The following is a 20,138-nucleotide window of genomic DNA, read 5'->3' as shown; positions in this document are numbered from 1 at the left end:
TGCAGGGTAGTATCTAAGTGGCAAGGCTGACCGAAGGACTCCGGATCGCTGACTATACGGCTGCAACCGTAAGCGGGTTGTAAACGCTTCATGAACAAGTCAGGATAAGTGAGTGGACCATCAGTGGAAATCATTTGCAATAAAAACTTCGATCATCTTGTCATTCTGGCGCGTTAACTCCCAAGTACGGTCGGGATCTAGTATCCAGGCCCATCGATCCTGCTTTGAACCATGCATTTTCCGAAATGATTTGGTAAGAGTAAACGCTACGCAACTTGGAAGTTTTGTATATCGCCCGATTGTCGTATTGGCCAAATCACGTGCAAATCACGTGAAGAATGCAACTTCTCTCAGAAGTACTATGTACGCCACATCTACCTTGCAGATGCGCACCTCTTGCTCGAATACGAGTGTTTTTGACGGCCGCTTCCCATCCCTTGCGCGTTCCACACCCCGGCTGACGGTGTCTGGGTTTAGTACTGTTACTTAAAATTACTTTGTGGAACATGAATGACTTTGCACTGCCCCCATAGTTTGGCTGGTTGGGAGTGACCTGGCGTGCATCCTCATTCCAGCAGCTAATGTTGAATGAGGTGCATGCCTCTCCTATTCGCCGAAAGACAATATTTACGGCGTACAGTACATTTATCACGTGTGTTGGTTGCAAACGAGCTGAGGTGCGAGAATATTTACCTAATCCAGGCGAGGACACTTGGCATCGTGGGTTATCCTTGATTTCCCATTAGAGGAGGATACGGTGCAAAAAGTTGTGATCCTGCAGTGACGGTTCTCGGTCTTCCTTGCTTTGCAGTGTGATACATAGATCGGTTGTACAGTATTTACTGATTTGACCTTACTGACAACTCTAAATAGAGTTCGGTTTAAGAATGTTAAGGGTCTGGAAAGCAGCAAAGATAAGGGTTTCTCTTGAGGGTTGTAAAGCTGATTAACTGATTGATTAAATTGACTGATTGCTGGGGGTTGGTCGGGCACGTGCTCTGTAACCTACACGTGGTCACCTTGGAACCCTCAAGACTCCTTTTCTTCAACAACAACGACAACAACAAAATGGGAATTAATTCCGTTGAAGAACAAATACCACCAGGCCCGTCCAAGATGACAGCTCGCGCCCATAGTCCTATTTTCTTCAAGCTTACCTCAACCCGCAACGCTCCACTCTGATAACCCTAAATCCTCGCTGAACATGAGAAGCGACAAAAAGATCCCATTGGTATATTTATCTAGACTCCCCTTAACCGGCCACACTACCCACACGGGAAGCTATACACGAAGTGACTCCATACCTCTTAACCACTTCCATACTACAAAGGCCGTGACTTGAGCCAAATAAAACGGCGGACTGTCAATTAGCCCCATAACCCAACGTCTAGTGCTGCCGATCTAAATTCGCCGGTCGGGATGTTCTCGGCATTAGACCGCGGAACGGTACCGCACCCCCTATAGAGAAAACAGATATACCATGGCGTGGTCGACTATAAAACCCACAGTACATTTGTGATTGTGCGGTGTAACATACAAAGATATTGTACGTGATTTTAATATTCTAGCAATTATGGCTTCTATCATTGTGAGCGGTGCCGCTGGGCGCCAGATTCAAGGTACGCCTGCAGTGTACTCTCCAACCCCAAATTAAAAACCATGCACTATGATGTTATTGTATCAATATTGTATACCCCGCAGTAAACCAGGTTGACTAACAATAATTTCGACACATCCAGTCCCGACCGGTCTCTTCATCCACAACGCCTTCGTTTCTTCCACTACAGGCCAGACCCTGGTCGTCGAAAACCCTTCCACCGGCGAATCCCTCGGAACTATTTCTGCCGCCTCTCCCAATGATGTTGATAAGGCTGTCGAGTCGGCCACAATTGGCTTCAACACCTGGAAAAACACGCCCGGCCCGGCCCGCGCCAAGCTTCTCCTGAAACTGGCCGATCTAATCGAGCGAGATGCAGAAGACTTCGCATCCCTCGAGGCCGTCGACGCCGGCGTCCTGTATACCGACAGCAAGGGAATGAATATCCCGCAGGCCGTCGGTAACCTCCGGTATTACGCTGGTTGGGCTGATAAGATCGATGGGAAGACCTTGGCAATGGAAGGTGGTGTCGCTTTCACTTATCGCGAGCCATTGGGTGTCTGTGGGGCTATCGTACCCTGGAATGCACCTCTGTATGTTACTTGTGCTAGTCGAAGTAGTGGTGAAGTTAGTGCGATTCCGTTATCTAATGAGTTAATTTGGACAGGATGATCACAATTTGGAAGCTGGCTCCGGCACTTGCAACCGGCAACTCGCTCATCATCAAACCCTCCGAGCTATCTCCGCTCTACGCCCAGAAGCTCGCTCTCCTCATCCAGGAAGCTGGTTTCCCTGCAGGTGTGGTGAACATTATCGCCGGAGACGGCGCATCGGCCGGTAGGGCTCTGGCGGAGCACATGACCGTACGGAAGATCTCCTTCACGGGATCTAGTGCTACGGGCCGACAGATCTTGAAGACCGCAGCTTCAACGAATCTGAAGCGAGTGAATCTCGAGCTTGGTGGCAAGGGTCCGTCGATAGTCTTCGACGACTGTGATTTGGATAATGCATTGCTGTGGACCAGAATCGGTATCACGGCTAACAATGGACAGATTTGCGCGGCTGGATCCCGTATCTACGTCCAGAAGAGTATCTACGAGAAGTTCCTGGAGGCGTACAAGAAGATGGCCGAGGGTAGTCCGTCGGTGATTGGTAATGCCCTTGATCCTGCCACTAACAAGGGTCCAATTGTGAGCTCGACGCAGCACAAGAAGATTCTCTCGTATATTGAGCAGGGAAAGCAATGTGGGGCCCGGCTCTTGTTTGGAGGTGAGAAGGTTGGAGATAAGGGATACTTTGTTGAGAACACCGCGTTTGCCGATGTTTCTGAAGACGCGACGATCATGAAGGAGGAGATCTTCGGTCCTGTCGCGGTATGTATCTCTGTTTGGTTAGGTTGATGGTTGAGGGGAAGATCGCTAATGCGCAGTAGAGTATCGCGCCTTTCGAGACGGAAGAAGAAGTTATCGCCAAGGCCAACAATACCCTGCACGGCCTCAGTGCGGCAATCTTCACGAATGATATCAGTCGCGCCCATCGTGTTACAGCCGCCCTGGAGTCCGGCCAAGTCACCGTGAACGCCTGGGCGATGCTTAGCCCGAACGCACCCTTCGGAGGTGTGAAGGAGAGTGGCTTCGGACGTGACATGGGTGAGGAGGCCCTCGAAGGATGGACTTCAGTCAAGACTGTCAAGTATGCCATCTTTCCTCCGAAACTTTAGATCGCGACGCCCTACATATTGAGGCCTTAGCGTAGCCTAAAGATCGGTCACCGATGAAGCAAGATACCCAATAAAGTTGAATAAACGAGATTCTTTAGGTTGGACACAGTATTCCACGAATGGGAAAATAAGCACTAGACACGGATCTGAATCCTAAAGAATAAGGATGCTGCATATTATGCATATTTAATCTAGCGGATACGAGACCCTACTGCTTTAGCGCCCAAATGGGCAGCACACGGTACACCGGCGAGCGATCCTAGCGTAACAACCTCCCACGCTTTATCCCTTCGGTTCTGGTATCCGACCACGTTTCTCCGGCTTGTACCGTAGACTCCATAGAAAGGATTCCACTAATACTAGTTCTGGATCCCACTTCTAGATTCTTTGAACTCTATGCCTGCGAAACCGGATGCATCTTATGGAATAGGTTGTTTGGGTCGTATTTCGCCTTAACTCCCTTCAAGCGCTCCAGGTTACCTCCGTAGATGTTGTTCACAACCACGTCTCCGGCTATCAAATGTCAGAATTGTCTAATTCAATTTCGTCTCACGGGCAAGCACTCACGCTCTGCGTAGTTGATATATTGCGGCACATCAGCGGTCTCCTCGCCGCCGAGCTGGGTCTCAAACTGTGCCTTAAATTTGGCCTGTATTTCACGCGACCAGGCGCGATATTCGCTATCCTTGGACTCATCTGCCCAGCGCAACGTGAGCAGGCCGTTCTGCGTGAGACTTCGATTCGCAAAAGCAGTCGCATCAAGGGGTACACTGCACGTCTTTCTCATGTCGTAGCATTCGAGGAGCATCGCCGGGATCATGTCCGGATTCTCCTTAGCCCCGGCGCTCAATTCGTCGAGCATGGAACGAAGAAACTGGGCATCCAAGGGTGTGCGATAGAATAGCCCCTTGAAGGTTTTGCGATCGCCGTAAGTGGCCATCGGGTTCTGCAGCGAGTTAAGCAGTGAGTACGGGATAACCTCGATCAGGTTGACCACGGGCTCGAGAGCAAGTAAGCCCGTGTAGCGCTTCTCGCCTTCCTCCTTGGTGCCGTTGTAAAAGACCAACACGTTGACCATGAGTGTAGGGGCACCAGGAGGTTGGGCGAGGATGATCATAGCACCGGAGCGAGGGTCCGGGGCCTCAAACAGAGCGTTCATCTGCTCGACGACCGACTCCAACTTCTCAGGCGGGAACGCAACAATGCCCGCATACACGGGCGTCTTCTGTTCATAAGCCTGGAAGGTGAAATCGACAACCACCCCGAAATTGTATCCTGCTCCGCGCAGACCCCAGAAAAGATCTGCGTGCTCGGTCGCAGAAGCCGTGACGACTTGGCCGTCCGCCAGGACTACTGTCGCAGCGAGCAGGTTGTCGATCGTCAGCCCGTACATCCCGCTCAGCCAGCCGTATCCGCCGCCGAGGGTCAGTCCACCGACGCCAGTGTGGTTGACTGTACCTCCGACGGCGGCAAGTCCGTGCTCAGCGCCCGCTTCATCGACGTCTTTCCACACGGCGCCGCCCTGCACAGTCAGGGTCTTTTTCGCCGTGTCCACGGTTACTTTGTTCATGCGCGACAGATCGATCACTAGGCCGCCATCGCTGGAACTTGTTCCTGCCACGGAATGACCGCCGCCCTTGACAGCGAGGTCAATATGGTGTTCCTGTGCCCAGAGGAGCGCGGTGCGAACGTCCTCAACATCCGTGGGCTGAACCACGACACCCTGAACGATCCGTTAGCACTATCGTCTGTGTCTACCAAGGAACGGATGTGGGGATTGGGAGGACCCATACCGCCCTCTTGACTCCGGTTTCCGACCATCGACGGATACTGTCCTGGTAGCCCTCAGACGAGGGAGTGAAGGTAGTTGCGGACTTGAGGCTATCCACGAGGGCGTGAAGCGTCGAGTCCGAGATAGAAGCCATGATATTTTTGTGCCCGATGGATGTATGTTCAGGTTAAGTTTGCGTTCGGGTTCATCCGCGGGATGAATCAAATGTGGGGTCGAGCTGAAGTTAACCCGCTTAGTGATTATTATCAATACGAAACTGCTGCTGTGAATTTGATCCTACACTATTTCTTGGCATTGTGGATGTTTAGATGTGATTCCTTTTAAAACCCTATCTCTGGTTATGTAGCAACGTATTTTTGGTTATGCGACATGGATATAGATCTGTAGTGATATGCTGACTCGTATTTGTAGGGATTGTGCCTGACAGGGGAAACCCGACATATATGTGCGTGCACATATGATGATTTTGAACATATTTACGTGAGCGTCTCCTTGGTATATCGTGCATAGAGATCCGGGTACCATTTCTGGCCCACGTCTGGATGGCTGATGATCCGGTTACGCAGGTACGCTTCGCCAAACTGGTTTACTTCAGTTATTTTTCAACAGTTCGCTAATCAGCAACACTTACACATGAGTATAGAGGCGAAAGGAATTCACTGGGCACATCGACGGCACGCTTTTTCCGGTCGTCCGAGGCAGGGATACGTTCGACAATGTGTGCTGCAGACTCGCGAAGCTCGTCAAGCGTAAGATCCATTCTAATTCCGAGGAAGAAGGGGATGCTGTATCGCGTTTTTGTCGTAGGAGCCTGCGTTGATGGTTAGTGCTACTTGGCAAGATACTGGAGCAATTTAGAGTGAAGATCATTCAGACTGAACATACAATAACGCGGTGCGTTGTTGCAGTGCAGATGCCGCCCGTGATGGCCTCAAAGCCCTGCTGGATATTCACCACCAGACTTCCCTCAATGGGAGGGGCGTCGATCCACTCCCCGTTCTTGTTTAGAACCTGCAGTCCGCCGGTGTCGTCTTGCGAGAGGAAGGTAAATAACCCTGTCGAGTCCTTGTGCGGGCCGACACCCTGTGAACCAGGCGGAGACTGAGGGTACTTGACAAACTTCAGACGATCCATCTTACCCTTGAACGACTCAAAAGTTGTCGGGGGCAGGGAAAGACATTCTGAAACGTACCGCATGAACTTCTGCGATAGCCTTGCGGAGTCTGCTATGTATTCATCGACGAGCTCTTTAGCGCCGGGATGCTCCGGATACTACATGCATCATTAGCTTAACTCCCGTGAGGATAGCTGTTGAGCCATATACCTGGCTTTCGCCCTCGAGTCTTTGCCAGAAAGGGTCGACGTTTTCGTTCCAGGTTTTCATACCCGGGGTACCGAAGTCGAATTGCTATCAGACTCGGTTAGTGGTGCGTACAAATATCCATCCGTGTTGAGAGGGTCACTCACCTCTCGCAGATCTGTCTTGGCTGCTGTAGTCTCTGCCCCGAGACGGGTGTACCCGACGAACGAGGGTGAATTGATCATGTTACATCGTTCTTTGACCTCAGTGGGCAACGCAAAAAGCTCGGGGAGCTTCTCGTGCGTTCGTCTCACAAGTGGCTGGATGAAATCAGCACCCAGGTCGAAAATCCATGCAGAGTAAAGGGTGCTTACCTCCAGCCCGTGGTTAATCAGGTACAAAAAGCCAACCTGAAAGATGGCTTCCCGCAACTGTTCTAGGGCCTCCGCTTTAGTTAGCGGGTCTTGAAGACGACGCAAGTCAATGATGGGAATAGAGGAGAATGTATCAGCCATTATCGAATCGGTATACTCGGAGTGTAGACTAGGGGAGGGAGTTGATGTTGGGTGGGGGTTCAAGAGGGGATGTTCGACCCTGACTCGGCATTTGGCCATGGAGTGCGCCAATCACATCATCTTGACAATGAAGCCATGTGTGGCTGTGTCCTTCGCCCCATCGCATGGCCCGAGGTTTTACCATTCATGACCATCTTGAGGCATGTACTTCTCTTTGGACAATTCCTCTCTAATTAAACATCAGCTCCTGACTATTTCATTTAGCATACTCATCGTTCTTGGCAGTTGAGGCACGAGAAGGAAACCATGGGAAAGCATCTTCCATCGTCTCGGTCATTTTGGAAACACCAGAAGCACCCACATCAATTACGTAGGGGTGTCTAACTTGAAGCAGTAAGCCCCCACTGAATTTATATGCTATGAGAATGTCTAGACAGATTGTGAACATTGCGACTTTGGTGCGAATCTTAGGGCATCCTATTTGTCGCGAGGATTCCTTCACATGCGCCCAGACTCATTGTGCAACAGCATACATTACATTATATTAAACAACTCAGTCTATTGTCTTCTATGTGGAACAGTATTCGTTAATATAGACCGTGCCAAGCACCCTGGAAAGGCCGGTCCAAGAAATTGCTTGGCACTATCAAAAGAACGGAGATAGTCCTAACGACTACTCCAAGGAGAACGGAATGCCGTCTTTTCAACAACTCTAACTTCGCATAAATGCCGTTGCTGCCAATCATATATTTCGGGAATGGTTGGGATTTGTGGATTTGACTCCGACGATTTCCTCCGCGCACATAGATCTGTGCACAGCCACGATGGAATTCCACCTGTGATAGAGATTTCTAACCATATACAATAGAACAAGAATCATCACGAGGACCACCTCCGCGGATCAACTTCCACAACTCCAGTAATTAAGTACATCATGCATGTGCAGAACTATTGATCCAGTCTTCGTGTAGCCGAATTGCCAAGAGCAAGAAGCAAAACATCTGGCTTCTTGGCACTGTTGTCTGAAACGCACCAATAGCTTCCGGATGCTCTCCATGTCTCAGCTAGACCGCAAAGGATAGCCCTAATCGTCACCTTGCTACCCACAGCCAGCTACATTGTCAGACCACTGTTGACAAGACTGACTGGTTCATCGTAGTCCAAGCTTGGCACTTATCGGATGGTTAATCTAACCCCAGTCAAACGGAAAAATTATCCACCCTTTTTGTATCTATTAGGGGGGGGGGGGAAACAACGACGATCTCTTCATTCTGTTCCACCTATAGCAGCTAGTGGTGGTCCTAGCTCGAAATTCCATGGCTCGGTGATGCTACGTTGAGGTCTGTGGAGATTGAGCACTGGTGAAAGATTTTGAAGCGCCAGAGGAGGATATATAAGACCAGGTCGTCCAGCATACTTGCAACCTCCCTTTTTTCTTCACCAGCAAAGCTGTTCCCTTCACTGTGTCATTCTTTCTACGTTCCTTTCACTACAATCACCCGTCTCAATGGCTAACTTCAAGCTGTTCCTTGCGCTGGCCGCATGCCTGTCTGGACAGGTCCTTGGTGCCCCGACTGCCAGCAAGACCGTTGCCAAGCGCGCTTCGGCTAACGACGTGAGACTCCTGGTGATAGTCTGTGTATTGCTCTTTCAACGCAGTGTCTAACCCATCACGCAGGTTGCTCACGGCTATGCCAGCCAGAACGGTGGCACTACCGGTGGTGCCGGCGGTACGACCACCACCGTCTCCTCCTACGCCCAGTTCACTGAAGCTGTCTCCAGCGACGATGCTAAGGTCGTCTACGTTAGCGGCGCTATCTCGCAGCAGGCGAAGCAGGTGAAGATCGGTAGCAATACTAGCATCATCGGAAAGGACGCCAACGCCGTCCTTGAGGGATTCGGCCTGTATGTTTCAGTCGCACACGACACTCGCGAAGGAAGCTATGTCTAACTTTTGTCATTAGCCTCGTCAAGAAGAAAGAGAATGTCATCATCCGTAACCTGGGTGTCAAGAAGGTCCTTGCCGAGAACGGTGATGCCATCGGCGTCCGTACGTTAAGCTCGACCACAATCCCCCGAAAACGCATCAAAACTGACAAAGAACAAACAGAGTACTCCAACAACGTCTGGATCGACCACTGCGATGTCTCCTCCGACCGTGACCACGACAAGGACTACTACGATGGTTTGATCGATGTACGTCTCCCCCCTTTCCTTAGTCCATTAAGTAAAATCGAAAGCAAATAACTAACAAAAAAACCCCCAAGCTCACCCACGCCGCCGACTACGTCACCGTCTCCAATACCTTCATTCATGACCACTGGAAGGCCGTCCTGATCGGCCACTCCAACAACAACGGCGACGAAGACACCGGCCACCTCCGCATCACCCTCAACAACAACTACCTGTACAACCTGAACTCCCGTGGACCCTCTTTCCGCTTCGGTACCGGCCACCTCTACAACAACTACTACCTGGACGTCAGCGACGGCATCAACACCCGCAAGGGCGCCCAGCTCCTGGTCGAGGGCAACAAGTTCGACGGCGGCAAGAAGCCCCTCTACTCCACTGATAGCGGATATGCTGTTGCCAAGGACAACGACTTCGGTAGTGGCGAGAACACCGCCCCTGAGGGTACCCTTACCAGCGTTCCCTACAAATATGACCTCATTGCTGCTTCGGCCGTTAAGGGTGCCGTCCACGGTACCGCTGGTCAGACTCTGACCTTCTAGGTTGGAGACTGTGATTAGTGGTGGAGTCACGATGTTGGGGGTGAGGGGGTTGCGGTGATTGTTTGGACTCTTTTTTTCCCCTTCATTCTTTTGATTTGTTGGCTGAACCAGAGTTGAGATTTAATTTGGATACCTCATCAAGGCAATTGTTCTGCGATCTTGTTCGCGCGTAAGGGTAGAGTAGATTTCTGCTAAATAGTAGTAGTTGTATTTGTAGCGTGGTTGGGTTAGGGCATTCTACTTGAATTTTACTTTGGAACAATAATTGGTAAGTTGGTTTAGCGTCGCATCATGCAATGTATACTGACTGATATTGTGGTTGATACCCGGATATGGGTAACTTCGTCTATGGATAAATATGTATCCTTGGTCCATCGGCGATTGAACCAAAAGCACTAATTGTCCGGAAGAAATGACCGAACCAGTCAAGTATGTCCCGGAGATAATCTATCTGTGCCACCTTGCAACATACGATACACTTCGCTTCGAGACCAACATGACTTATCATTTCTGTACCCCGCAGCGCTAGAACTCGAATGATAGATGAGAAATGACTTTTCTAGTTAGTACTTCTACATTAGGTACTAGTAGCAGAAACCCGCACGGACGCTCATAGCACTCGCCGTGACATAGAAATCTCAACATAAAGCGCAGCGGAAAAAAAATCCAGCGCAATCTAAACAAGTCGATCAAAAGAGAAGAAAAGAGCCAGTTCAATGTCATACCAACAGCAGCAATAATAGCGCCATCATATCTCGTCAAAGAAATGCTATGCAAAGTGTACCAGAAAGACCCAATACTCCATATATGCAGCCTATCCCACCCAGACCGACCAACCGACCATCCATCCAACCCAACCAATCCCGCCCAACCGAGACAGCCCATACAGAAAAAGACCTAGACCCGCCAATCTATGAACAATCCGACTTTCCGTAAGAATACAGTGAGCCCCCCTCGACCGGCATGGGGATGGTAATTTGGGTGGCGTCAAACTCCCACGCCGCTTCTCTCTCCTCTCTGTGATTGCGGAGGTAGAACGGCAGGGTCCATTCCTTGAGTCGGCCTTCGAGGTAGCCCATGTCACGATTTTTCTCCCACATGCGGCGGGAGGCCTTGAAGGCGGAGTTGACGGTGTTGCGGCGGAGGTCCTCGTAAGCTTTGAATGCGACGGGGAGGGGTTCGTGGCGGTGTTTGGCGAGGATGCGGGAGAAGAGGATGGCGTCGTCGAGGGCGTAGGCGGCGGATTCGTCGCGCGGGGGCATCTTTTTTTTTCATTTCTGTTAGTTTTATACGTGGAGTATAGTTAGGGTAGGAACGTACAGCATGTGCAGCATCACCGAGGAGTAAAGCTCGATCGGTGTGCCATCGTGCATTCGGAGGAACCTGGTAGACGGGGTAGAGCATCCAATCACCGGCTTTGCTCGTCATCTCACGGATGCAGGGGATCCCGGATTTCCCGAAGCGGGACTGCATCTCTTGATGCAAGACATTCTTGATGCGGTGCTGCGTGACCCAATCCTGACCGTTCTCGATCTTGCAGTAAGCTAAGTGCGCCTCGCTGAACTGCACGATGGCGGCCAGGAAGATCTGATCGTGTTCGCGATCACAATAGCTGGCTAGCAGGGACCCATGACGGGAGATGTTCATGGAGGTGGAGCGAAAATGGATCGGAGATTTGATACTCTTGGCGTCGATGACGGTCTGCAGGAAGGAAATGCCGGTGTACTCGGACGGGTGTTTCGGAGATACCCATTGGGAGCGGGTAGCCGAGTGCACGCCGTCGCAACCCAGGACCAGGTCACCGGTAGCGGTGGTGCCGTCCTGGAAATGCAGGACGGCTTGGTCTTCTGTTTCCTCGCCGCGGACAAGCTTCTTCCCGAATACCACGTTGACGTTCTTCGTCCGCTCCACCACCGTCAGCATAGCCACTGACAGGACGATCCGCATTACCCGGCGCCCTTTATATCCACCGAACCCGTTGCCGTTTTGATCCGTAAAGTCGATGCTGCCTAGTTGGCGGCCGGATCGGCTGGAGAAGAGTTCGATGGCTTCGACGTCCGTGCCGCCTTCTGTGCCCATTTTATCGAGTTCGGCGAGGACACCGAGACGGTCGAGATGTCGTTGGGCGACAGGGGTAAGGTTGATAGCTCCACCGGAGGTCGAGAGAATGTCATGGCGTTCGAAGATGGTGATCTGGAGGTCGGGGACGAAAGGAGCGAGTTCTTTGGAGAGGGCGAGGGCACAAGAGATACCGGCAATACCGGCACCAACGATAAGGATATTCCGAGGAGCAAAGACGGAGGTGAGGGAGCGTTCAATCTCGGTAGGAAAATTGTACCATTCTTTACCCGCTTGTTGTTGCGGAGGGGGTTCGTACTGTAGATCCATGGTTTTTTGTGTTGGGTGATTCACCGAGGAGAGTGAAAAAAAACCGAAGGTATTATTCGGAGAATATTGGATGCATCGACGGAGCGCAAGAGAACTATTAATTGACCATGCAAGAAAGACGTAGCATGTATCTAGATGACGGGGGTAGTATCCGTAGAATCCAGGCCCAGTGTTATCGGATCAACTTCCTGAAATTCGTCAGCATGGAACCAGGGGGATCGTCCATGATAGCGGGATGAGTATTTATTAATACTCTAGTCAACAACACATTAGGAGCCAAAAAAAAAAAAAAAAAAAAAAAAAAAAAAAAAAAAAAAAAAAAAAAAAAAGGTAAAAAAATTGACAAAAAGGCTATATTCGGCCGGAAAGGAGAGTGTTCGGGAACTATTGAGGCATGGCCTAAATAGGCCAGGAAAAAACCTGGTAGAATTTTCTTCAAGCACCCACTCTAATACTCCTGCTGCGTCGATAAATCAGAAACCATGCAGACATAGCGAGATCGGTGGACCCACTCTCACCCGAGGTACGGAACCTTCGCATGCTTATAGGCCAGGAGTAAAGCTGTCAGTGTAGACCAATTTTTAGTCCGGAACGAACTCTGGATCCCTCCGTCATAGTGGCCGTTGAGCGCCGGATCGGCAGTCAGGAGAGGGAATAGACCAGACGGCTAGTGCTCAGAGCGCCGGGCGGAATACGGAGAAGAGTACGGAGTATGGAGTAGGCTGGTCCATATTAATTTCGCGAAGAGATTATTAAATACTAAAGCAATATCGAGTTCTAACAGTGGTAAATGGATGCGACAATCGACATTCCTATATGTAACATGGGACGTTAGTTAGGGCTTCGACCGGCTAAATTACGTGTGACCATGTTTTCGTCGTTTATCTTGCGAGCAAATAAAACAGATGAGTCAGCTGACAGGTGGCAACTCGTGGCCATTTTTTCCCCTTTCCTTCGTTTACTACTATTTATTAGTATTCTACTGAGTATAATCCATGGAACCGACAGACAGAAAATACCCTATTCAACCTTAACTTCGGCCGGTCTTCGGGAATTTACCTGCACGAAGGAATCCTCCATTATACAGGTCACGGAAATCTTTCCGAGGGAAGCAATCGCCAACTGTGTGAACGGTATATCATAACTTTATCATAGCCTGTTGCCACAGTCGCCTTCTGACCAAACGAGACCTTCCCTTCCGCTTCCAGAAAAAAAAGCCCTATTTTTCCTATTTCTTTGACATGACATCAAAAGGGCCCACGCGAACCCTGGTTGCAACTTTTTTGCTGGGTCATAACCTTTTGCGCTTCTGGAGCAACCGTTTGGTTTTTTCTCGCGTGGGCGGAGTTGTTGTGGTTCACTTAGCGTATCTGTACCTGCACTAACATGGGTTTCATATTTAATAGGATCTACTATAGCACCATGGGTCACTAACTTTTTCTTCCCTGTTTTTTTCTCAGCGGGCGCACACTGGTTTATCAAATATGACAGATACCAAACGTTAAACAATAGATTGGTCAGTTCGGATAGGGCAACCTTGCTCAAGACATGTCCGTTATGTGAGCTTTTTGTGTTTCTTTCTTTTTCTTTTTCTTTTTTTTTTTTTTTTTGAGACATAACATGTGAACTCTACTTGCACCTACCTAACAGCTTAGTATACTGATCTAGTCGGAGCACCTGGATTCGTCTCTGAAACACACTTCAAACTCAATCGGAAGGAGAGTGGTCATAGGTATTGGACCGTTCAGCGCAACGGCCAGTCGATCATCCAATTGAGCGAATAATTTATGGGACAATGACGCCTCGAATAGTCTCGGATGAGAGTGAAAGAAAAAATATCGGCGCGTTCGACGTGGTTATCCCGATAAGATCTGACGAGGCTGAACCTTCAAAACCTATGCAGCAATAACCATGCAGCGTCGCCAGCTCTCTGGAACGCATCCGGTCTCGTACGACGCATTGGCTGACTAGGGGGACCTTGTCACCCTCCGGGATGTGTGCGGGCGCTGCATGGGAGCATATATTTACCATGATTGTCTTGCCGAACAATACAGGGGTTGTAGTGCCTAGCGACATAAATTAACAACCTAGGATATAAAAGACAAAGAGATTGCTCATCCAGCAGGGCAATAGGCTCTGAGTTAAATTAACCTTAACAGGAACTGATGTACTTTGTTTGATAATCCTGTGGAGACAACAGGTTTGGCTTCATTCTTTGAGTTAGACCTGATATATGAGGCAATTAATATGAAGCCTTGTAGAAACGGTAGATAAGAACCAACCGGGGAAAGAACGGGAGGTGGAGAGGCTTTCCCGTCCCATTATCATCCACAAAGCTAACCCTACTCCGTACTACGGAGTACAAAGTTCAAACACCTTTCGTAGGGCAGACCCCGAATATCACCGCTTCCACAACGGGATCTCAGCCTGCTGGAATGCCTTAATTCGAAAACTGAAATTCTCCGCCTAGACACCAAGACCAAGATAGCTACAACAAAAAAGACCAGGTAATGCCTCGACTGGGCATTAGTTTGTGGGTATTATCTCAATGTTTGGTGTTATGGCTAGACTATAACAGGTCAATTATCAGACTAAACTCACCAGGGCCCTTACAGCATTGGCCGAACCACATGTAGGGAAAAATCTACTCGGCAGCTAGGTTGGTAATTTAGGGCATGGCTCGTATCTCACATCCCGACATACCCACTCTTAACGACACTTCCAAGCGAACTGGGCAGGTAATGGTTAAGCGATCCCACCATAGGGATGCTACAGCCAACAACCCGTTCTTAGGGTCGTTTGGCCCCGATGTCTAGATTGGGTTCCTTACAAATGATAGGTCGCGATTATGTCTACCGTTGACTTGGCTAACACGTCGGTAGATATTATAGTATCCACTTTGGTGAGCACCAGCAACGAACCCCTTATTCCCCCCCCAAAAAAAAGAAAAGAAAAAGAAAAAAAAAATGCTGGGACTCTTACCATGTCGTTTTCACAATATGAGTAATCAGGCTGTCAGGGAACCTCGAAGATGTCATGCACTGAGACAGTCAATTCCGACAGCTTCCCCTATACGCCCTATACGAAGATCCAAAAGCAAAAAACCCTCAAAAGGGGAGAGAGTATCACTAGTTTAACTACACAATGCTTGCAGCGCACACTATACCCACGTGGAACTCATGTAAATAACCCAATCAATGCAATCCCACGCCGTTTCACGCGGCACTACAAGTTTCAAACCCTCATCCTGCGTTCTAGGCCAATACCTAACTCCCCAATTATCTATCAATAGTACGCAAGGATCTAGGTCCCGGTTATATCAAATACGCTATGGAGCCTATCTGAGACACAACGCCCCTTATTATAGCAACAGGATCTGAGATATAATAAGCATCTACCTGTATAGGGTCATATTTCCACAGCTCACGGTTGTATATTCCGGATCTGCATTCTCCATAACATTATTCACAGTTCTCCACTGCAATGGATCAGCACACACCTTCCGTTTTCTTCACGGAAGTATGCAAATAGAACATGAAACTCACTGCCCAGTCTTCCATGGTCCGAAAGGCATGTGGATTGGCTGTTTATATATAGTCGCAAGTCATTACCATGTTTCAGTCCGTGGAATGGGCACGGGAGCCACCGCAGCAGAAAGACGGGGAGTGGTAAGGGGCGAAGATTGGCGAAGGATTTCCGCAGAAGGATACAGTGTTCCGATTGGTTTGATAAGACAACAGGGTTGATCTTTTTCACGTTTCTCAGCTCCTTGATATCTAATAAATGCTACGTGATATGGGTTCTTTGCATGGATATCCTTCTCGGAGGCAGAACACTTAGGATATAGAAGACCATGTTCTCCTGAAAATATACACGCGCCATCACAGCCCGGATACACCAAAACACAAATCACCAACCCTGAGAGCATATATCATACATATAATATAACCTTATGTAAACGTACCATGTGTTCAATGAAACGTGTAACCTCCTCGATCAGGAAAAGGGCTCTACCCCTTGACCCCATATTCCATTCCTGTTTCGGTAAACGAAATCAAAACGGAACGCGATCCGCAACAGCGCGCCAAAATGAGCATCGCAACCCGCGCCCCCCTTCCCAGGAATAGGCATTCGCAAGACGGAAATGGTTGACCACATCCTCACCTTCCCGGATAAAATATGATAGGTTTGGCGTGACAACCAGCGGAGTGAGTGTACCACCAGTCGTATTCAAATCCAAATGCCACGGGGCCGAGGGATGGAACTGCGGCCAGTCGAGATGACCGTGCAGATCATCAGGAACAACAGCCTTGCTCCGGTTGGCAGTTGCATGTTCAAGAGGAATGACCGGTGAATTATCCATAATGAAACTACCCCACATTTTCTGGAAGGCGTGATTGAATCCCGGACTGGGCCAGGTGGTGCCGAGATCGTAAATGGCGTTCATGTCCGCACCGTGGTAGCCTGGGGTTACTGAGAATTGATACTTCCAGGCCTGGCGGAAGTGGCCTCCGAATGCCTCGGCGAGCCACTGGGCCGGACAGTCGAAGGTTGTCTCAGCTAAAATGTTGAAGACGGCTTGTTGGAGTCCTGTGGCCATTTCTGACTGGTTGATTGCGCTTGGGCCTTCTGTGCCCAGAGTGTCGAATCGGGGATTGTCGTTGGTTGGTTGGCAGTCTGCTGTGCCGTAGACTAGCTTTAACCAGGCGAGATCGGTTTCGGTGAAGTTGGGGAACGTGGTCGAGAGATGATCATTGAATGCGGCGCGTGTGACTACATTTGGGTCGGATAAGGGGATGCCTTCATTGGCGTTGTTCTACCGTTTTTTAGCTGTCTTGTGGACTGGAGGGAGAAGGGCAGTGCTTACTCCGACAAGGATTCGTTGGCCACTGACCCTCCCCGTGAGTAGTTGTACTGATGGCCGCTCACGGATCATATCCTTATCGATGACGGGCACGAACGCCCACGTGCCGAAAAGCCCAGACGTGGAAACGACACCGCTGGCATTTTGCAGAATTTCGGTCGGGGCTGCAACTAGGCAGTCAAAAGTGGTTTCGTACTGGGTTCTTCTAATTGAACCAGAGCCACACCCCGCCTGTTTTGCAAATCGATCATAGTAGCTGGTCGGTACAAGGTCATTGTATTGGTGAATGGGTGCTGAATACGGACTGGCCGCAATGATCTGAGCATGGATTGTGTTAGTCAAGCACCTAGAGGATATAAAAGCAGATTGAAAAGGTTAGTTGGGACCACTCACGTTCTGGAAAAGATGAGACTCCTTCCCTCCATAGGCTAGAGTGTGTAGCATGACTGACCCACCACCAGCAGATTCGCCACCAATGGTGACGCGCCGCGGGTTACCACCGAATTTGTTGATGTGCCGCTGGACCCATTGTAGTGCGAATCTCTGGTCTAAGAGGCCAGCGTTGGGTGTACCCCTTTCGCGGACCTCTGCGGATGAGAGGAAGCCAAATGCTCCAAGCCGGTACTGGATCTCCACCGTGATAAAACCGTTGTCGTTAGTGTTCATCATTGGGCTGGGATCATAAACGGCACCAAATAGGCCGTATCCACCTCCATCTATTGCATCATTAGCGGCAAGATCCGGCTTTGTGGGGGGTAAAAAAGTTTGCGAAGCAAAAATGACAGCTTACGGATCCAGACGAGCACCGGCAAATCCGATGCACCTGGGGGAGCATAAACGTTGAGATACAGACAGTCCTCATCTCCCGGACCGGAGTTGAAGCCAAAGACAGTTGGTGTCTTGGCGGCACCTGATTGCGGGCAGATGGGCGGCTGGTCAACAGCTGGGATGATATGACTGTTGTTCTGAGCAGGGCCTACTGGGGGCTGCCATCGCAGCTGGTTGATCGGAGGAGCCGCATATCGAACTCTTAGAGAAATCAACAAATCATTGATAGAGGTGAAGATGGGCCATATTTTCTATTAATACTAGCAGCGACGCACCCTTTCCAAATATTCAACCCGGTTGTTGCGTTATAGTAACCTTGATATGACGAATACCCTAAGTCAACGATGGGGCCAGAGCTAGTAATAGCGTCCCCAGCGACCGCGCATAGGGCAATGCTGACAGCAAGTAAGCGAACCATCGGTCAGTACACTCAGAAACAGTTCGTCGATAGAGAGAGAAACATAGAGTAAGTATAAAAAACAGGAATGGAGGGAAACAGGTGAAGGCTTTATTCCTGTACTCGCTTCTTATTTGCTAGCAGGGGTCATACATTAGGGTTTGGGAGAAGAGATCTCCGATTGGTGAATAGCAATCACATCCCTAACACTATCACGAACCAGTATAGTGATCGTCAACTAATGAAACCTTCACGAAAAATCTGTCGTAATTGGAAGAAGATCATCGAGCCTGGTTTCTCCGTTCCGATTCCGAATCAGCCGGAGGGGTAAGCTCATCGAGCGTCAATGTGCTATGCTCGGCCTAGGTGAAGTTCCCTATTGCTAAACTAGAGGTAGTTTCAATAACAAGGGCTTAGCCAACCCGCTTCTAGGTTTCCAAAGAAAGTGTGAATATTGGATTAAGAAGCGATCGATCCTATACCTGCATACCAAGGCCAATACTCTATCCAAGGCCCCCGCAGTGCGGTCCACGGATAGTTCAAGGCCAAGGAGATGCGTAATTTATCTAGAGTATAGTGGAGAAAAGGCTTATAGGTAAAAAAAGGAGACTCTCAAAGACATATTTCTCGTGGAAGCGTGATGGCATAAAGGCAACGACCATCAAATCTGGTCGCTGAAATGATACAACCGCTCTGCTCAGTACCGTTCTGTGAATCCAGCCATTTTCATAGCACTCCTTGAGTCTATTATCTTTCTCATCGAATGGAATAATTTTGTTCACTATTACACGCGTAAGTGTCTTAATGGTATCTTCTGTCAAAGCAAGACGAAACAGGTAACCCTCGACGTATGGGACGCGAGTTGAGGGCGCTAGGAAAGCTCGACTCATCGCCTAGGTCTCGTTCAATATCATCGAAAGTGATAAGCTCCGCCCTGGGACCACTGAGCTTGGATTTGTACCTCTATTGTGAAATTTAGCTTATGAAAGAGGACAACGGACGTGGGTGGTGCAGTTCAATAAAGGGCGTGAGACAAAGACATACCTCGAGCATAACATTAGCCACTGGAGTCACTGCACCGGGATAACCCCTGGTGAGTTCAAAGATGTAATTTTGGGCTTTCTCGTCAAACGGACAGCGTGTATTGTGTTCATGATGGAGACATAATTTTGCTAACGCATCTTGAAAGTCTGGCCTGTTGTACTGAAGGCCAGTGGCTCTGTGTTCAACGCGCAGGTGGACTGATGCCCGTCTATCGTTGGGTTTGTAAGGCAGGCCTATATAAGAGGAGCCGTATGAGGTGAACATGATAAATTCGTAAGTTCTCAAAACGCAAACCCTCTACGAGCTCCTTGACAATTGTGTTCCAGAATATAACGCCATCAAATGAGCCCTCTGCATTATCCAGCAAGAACACCACTCTGTCTCTCACCATATCTGGTGTGATACTGGCTCCCTCATTGTAACGTTTCGCCATTTGGAAAAAGTTGACCCAATAGTCCCATTTCGCAATAACGGAGTTGCAAAAGCCGAAGTAACCAACAAGGAGGTCAAGTCGGACTACAGTAAGATCGTGGTCCCAGCCTAAAGTGTAGAAGATTTCCATCCCGTATTGATATAATGTCTTGTAGGAGATGGGCAAGTGTTGTCTTTCCAGATACTGGGGAATCCTGTACATGAACGACCCTCTGCCTAGCTACGAGATTTGCTAATTGTGCCATTGTGTCAATTCGGGGGAAAATGCTTTCATCAAAGTTGACTGTCAGAAAAGTCAAATTACGATCGGAAGGTTGAGCGTGGAAATAGGCATTGGCCAACATATTTTCTCATAGTCGCATAAAGACCATTCTGTCTTCAGAATGGGGAAAGTACACTGAAACCTAACTATCCGTGTCCAGTAATCCATGGTGCTGTTGAATGCTCCTGTACGTAAGACTGTTATTGCTAGTTTGAAGGCTGTTCAGTGACATGCGAGGACCGTAGAGCTCCCAATCCCAGGAGGTTA

General features: G+C 49.3%; 6 protein-coding genes across 6 annotated transcripts; 2 read left to right on the top strand and 4 right to left on the bottom strand.

Annotated features, from left to right (window-relative positions):
* Positions 1-1,087: 1,087 nt before the first annotated feature.
* On the top strand, positions 1,088-3,586 carry BDW43DRAFT_179346 (putative aldehyde dehydrogenase). The gene is made up of 4 exons (XM_032038846.1): positions 1,088-1,619; positions 1,740-2,190; positions 2,265-2,970; positions 3,030-3,586. Exons 1-4 carry the CDS (start codon positions 1,574-1,576, stop codon positions 3,315-3,317), a joined length of 1,491 nt encoding a protein of 496 aa, XP_031904376.1. The 5' UTR covers positions 1,088-1,573; the 3' UTR covers positions 3,318-3,586.
* A 125-nt stretch (positions 3,587-3,711) lies between these two features.
* On the bottom strand, positions 3,712-6,924 carry BDW43DRAFT_297257 (uncharacterized protein; the record flags this gene model as incomplete). Its single annotated transcript, XM_032044350.1, has 6 exons — positions 3,712-3,830; positions 3,885-5,040; positions 5,995-6,381; positions 6,434-6,517; positions 6,577-6,729; positions 6,784-6,924. 6 exons carry the CDS (start codon positions 6,922-6,924, stop codon positions 3,712-3,714), a joined length of 2,040 nt encoding a protein of 679 aa, XP_031904375.1.
* Positions 6,925-8,347: 1,423 nt separating this feature from the next.
* On the top strand, positions 8,348-9,697 carry BDW43DRAFT_179392 (pectate lyase family protein). Its single transcript, XM_032038848.1, has 5 exons — positions 8,348-8,539; positions 8,603-8,829; positions 8,889-8,974; positions 9,035-9,120; positions 9,192-9,697. Exons 1-5 carry the CDS (start codon positions 8,432-8,434, stop codon positions 9,654-9,656), a joined length of 972 nt encoding a protein of 323 aa, XP_031904374.1. The 5' UTR covers positions 8,348-8,431; the 3' UTR covers positions 9,657-9,697.
* Positions 9,698-10,171: 474 nt separating this feature from the next.
* Positions 10,172-12,331, bottom strand: BDW43DRAFT_263562 (FAD-dependent oxidoreductase). Its single transcript, XM_032040569.1, has 2 exons — positions 10,977-12,331; positions 10,172-10,918 (listed from the first exon to the last, which is right to left on the bottom strand). Exons 1-2 carry the CDS (start codon positions 12,042-12,044, stop codon positions 10,568-10,570), a joined length of 1,419 nt encoding a protein of 472 aa, XP_031904373.1. The 5' UTR covers positions 12,045-12,331; the 3' UTR covers positions 10,172-10,567.
* A 3,767-nt stretch (positions 12,332-16,098) lies between these two features.
* On the bottom strand, positions 16,099-18,154 carry BDW43DRAFT_321902 (putative carboxylesterase; the record flags this gene model as incomplete). Its single annotated transcript, XM_032049441.1, has 5 exons — positions 16,099-16,860; positions 16,912-17,226; positions 17,302-17,624; positions 17,699-17,937; positions 18,012-18,154. 5 exons carry the CDS (start codon positions 18,152-18,154, stop codon positions 16,099-16,101), a joined length of 1,782 nt encoding a protein of 593 aa, XP_031904372.1.
* Positions 18,155-18,934: 780 nt separating this feature from the next.
* Positions 18,935-19,739, bottom strand: BDW43DRAFT_307051 (uncharacterized protein; the record flags this gene model as incomplete). Its single annotated transcript, XM_032046171.1, has 3 exons — positions 18,935-19,096; positions 19,178-19,410; positions 19,472-19,739. 3 exons carry the CDS (start codon positions 19,737-19,739, stop codon positions 18,935-18,937), a joined length of 663 nt encoding a protein of 220 aa, XP_031904371.1.
* Positions 19,740-20,138: the final 399 nt, after the last annotated feature.

The sequence above is a fragment of the Aspergillus alliaceus genome (assembly GCF_009176365.1).
Source record: "Aspergillus alliaceus strain CBS 536.65 unplaced genomic scaffold BDW43scaffold_5, whole genome shotgun sequence".
NCBI lineage: Eukaryota > Fungi > Ascomycota > Eurotiomycetes > Eurotiales > Aspergillaceae > Aspergillus > Aspergillus alliaceus.
The sequence above is the reverse complement of the archived record's forward strand: the minus strand, read 5'-3'. Positions and strand labels throughout refer to the sequence as shown.

Excerpts from the sequence above, each read along its gene's own strand:
- BDW43DRAFT_179392 (XM_032038848.1), top strand. The coding sequence starts at position 8,432 with ATGGCTAACTTCAAGCTGTTCCTTGCGCTGGCCGCATGCCTGTCTGGA. Across the intron at positions 8,540-8,602 it reads AGCGCGCTTCGGCTAACGAC|GTTGCTCACGGCTATGCCAG; the intron begins GTGAGACTCCTG and ends CCCATCACGCAG. Across the intron at positions 9,121-9,191 it reads ACTACGATGGTTTGATCGAT|CTCACCCACGCCGCCGACTA; the intron begins GTACGTCTCCCC and ends AAAACCCCCAAG.
- BDW43DRAFT_263562 (XM_032040569.1), bottom strand. The coding sequence starts at position 12,044 with ATGGATCTACAGTACGAACCCCCTCCGCAACAACAAGCGGGTAAAGAA. Across the intron at positions 10,919-10,976 it reads TCGGTGATGCTGCACATGCT|ATGCCCCCGCGCGACGAATC; the intron begins GTACGTTCCTAC and ends TGAAAAAAAAAG.
- BDW43DRAFT_179346 (XM_032038846.1), top strand. The coding sequence starts at position 1,574 with ATGGCTTCTATCATTGTGAGCGGTGCCGCTGGGCGCCAGATTCAAG. Across the intron at positions 1,620-1,739 it reads CGCTGGGCGCCAGATTCAAG|TCCCGACCGGTCTCTTCATC; the intron begins GTACGCCTGCAG and ends CGACACATCCAG. Across the intron at positions 2,191-2,264 it reads GTACCCTGGAATGCACCTCT|GATGATCACAATTTGGAAGC; the intron begins GTATGTTACTTG and ends TAATTTGGACAG.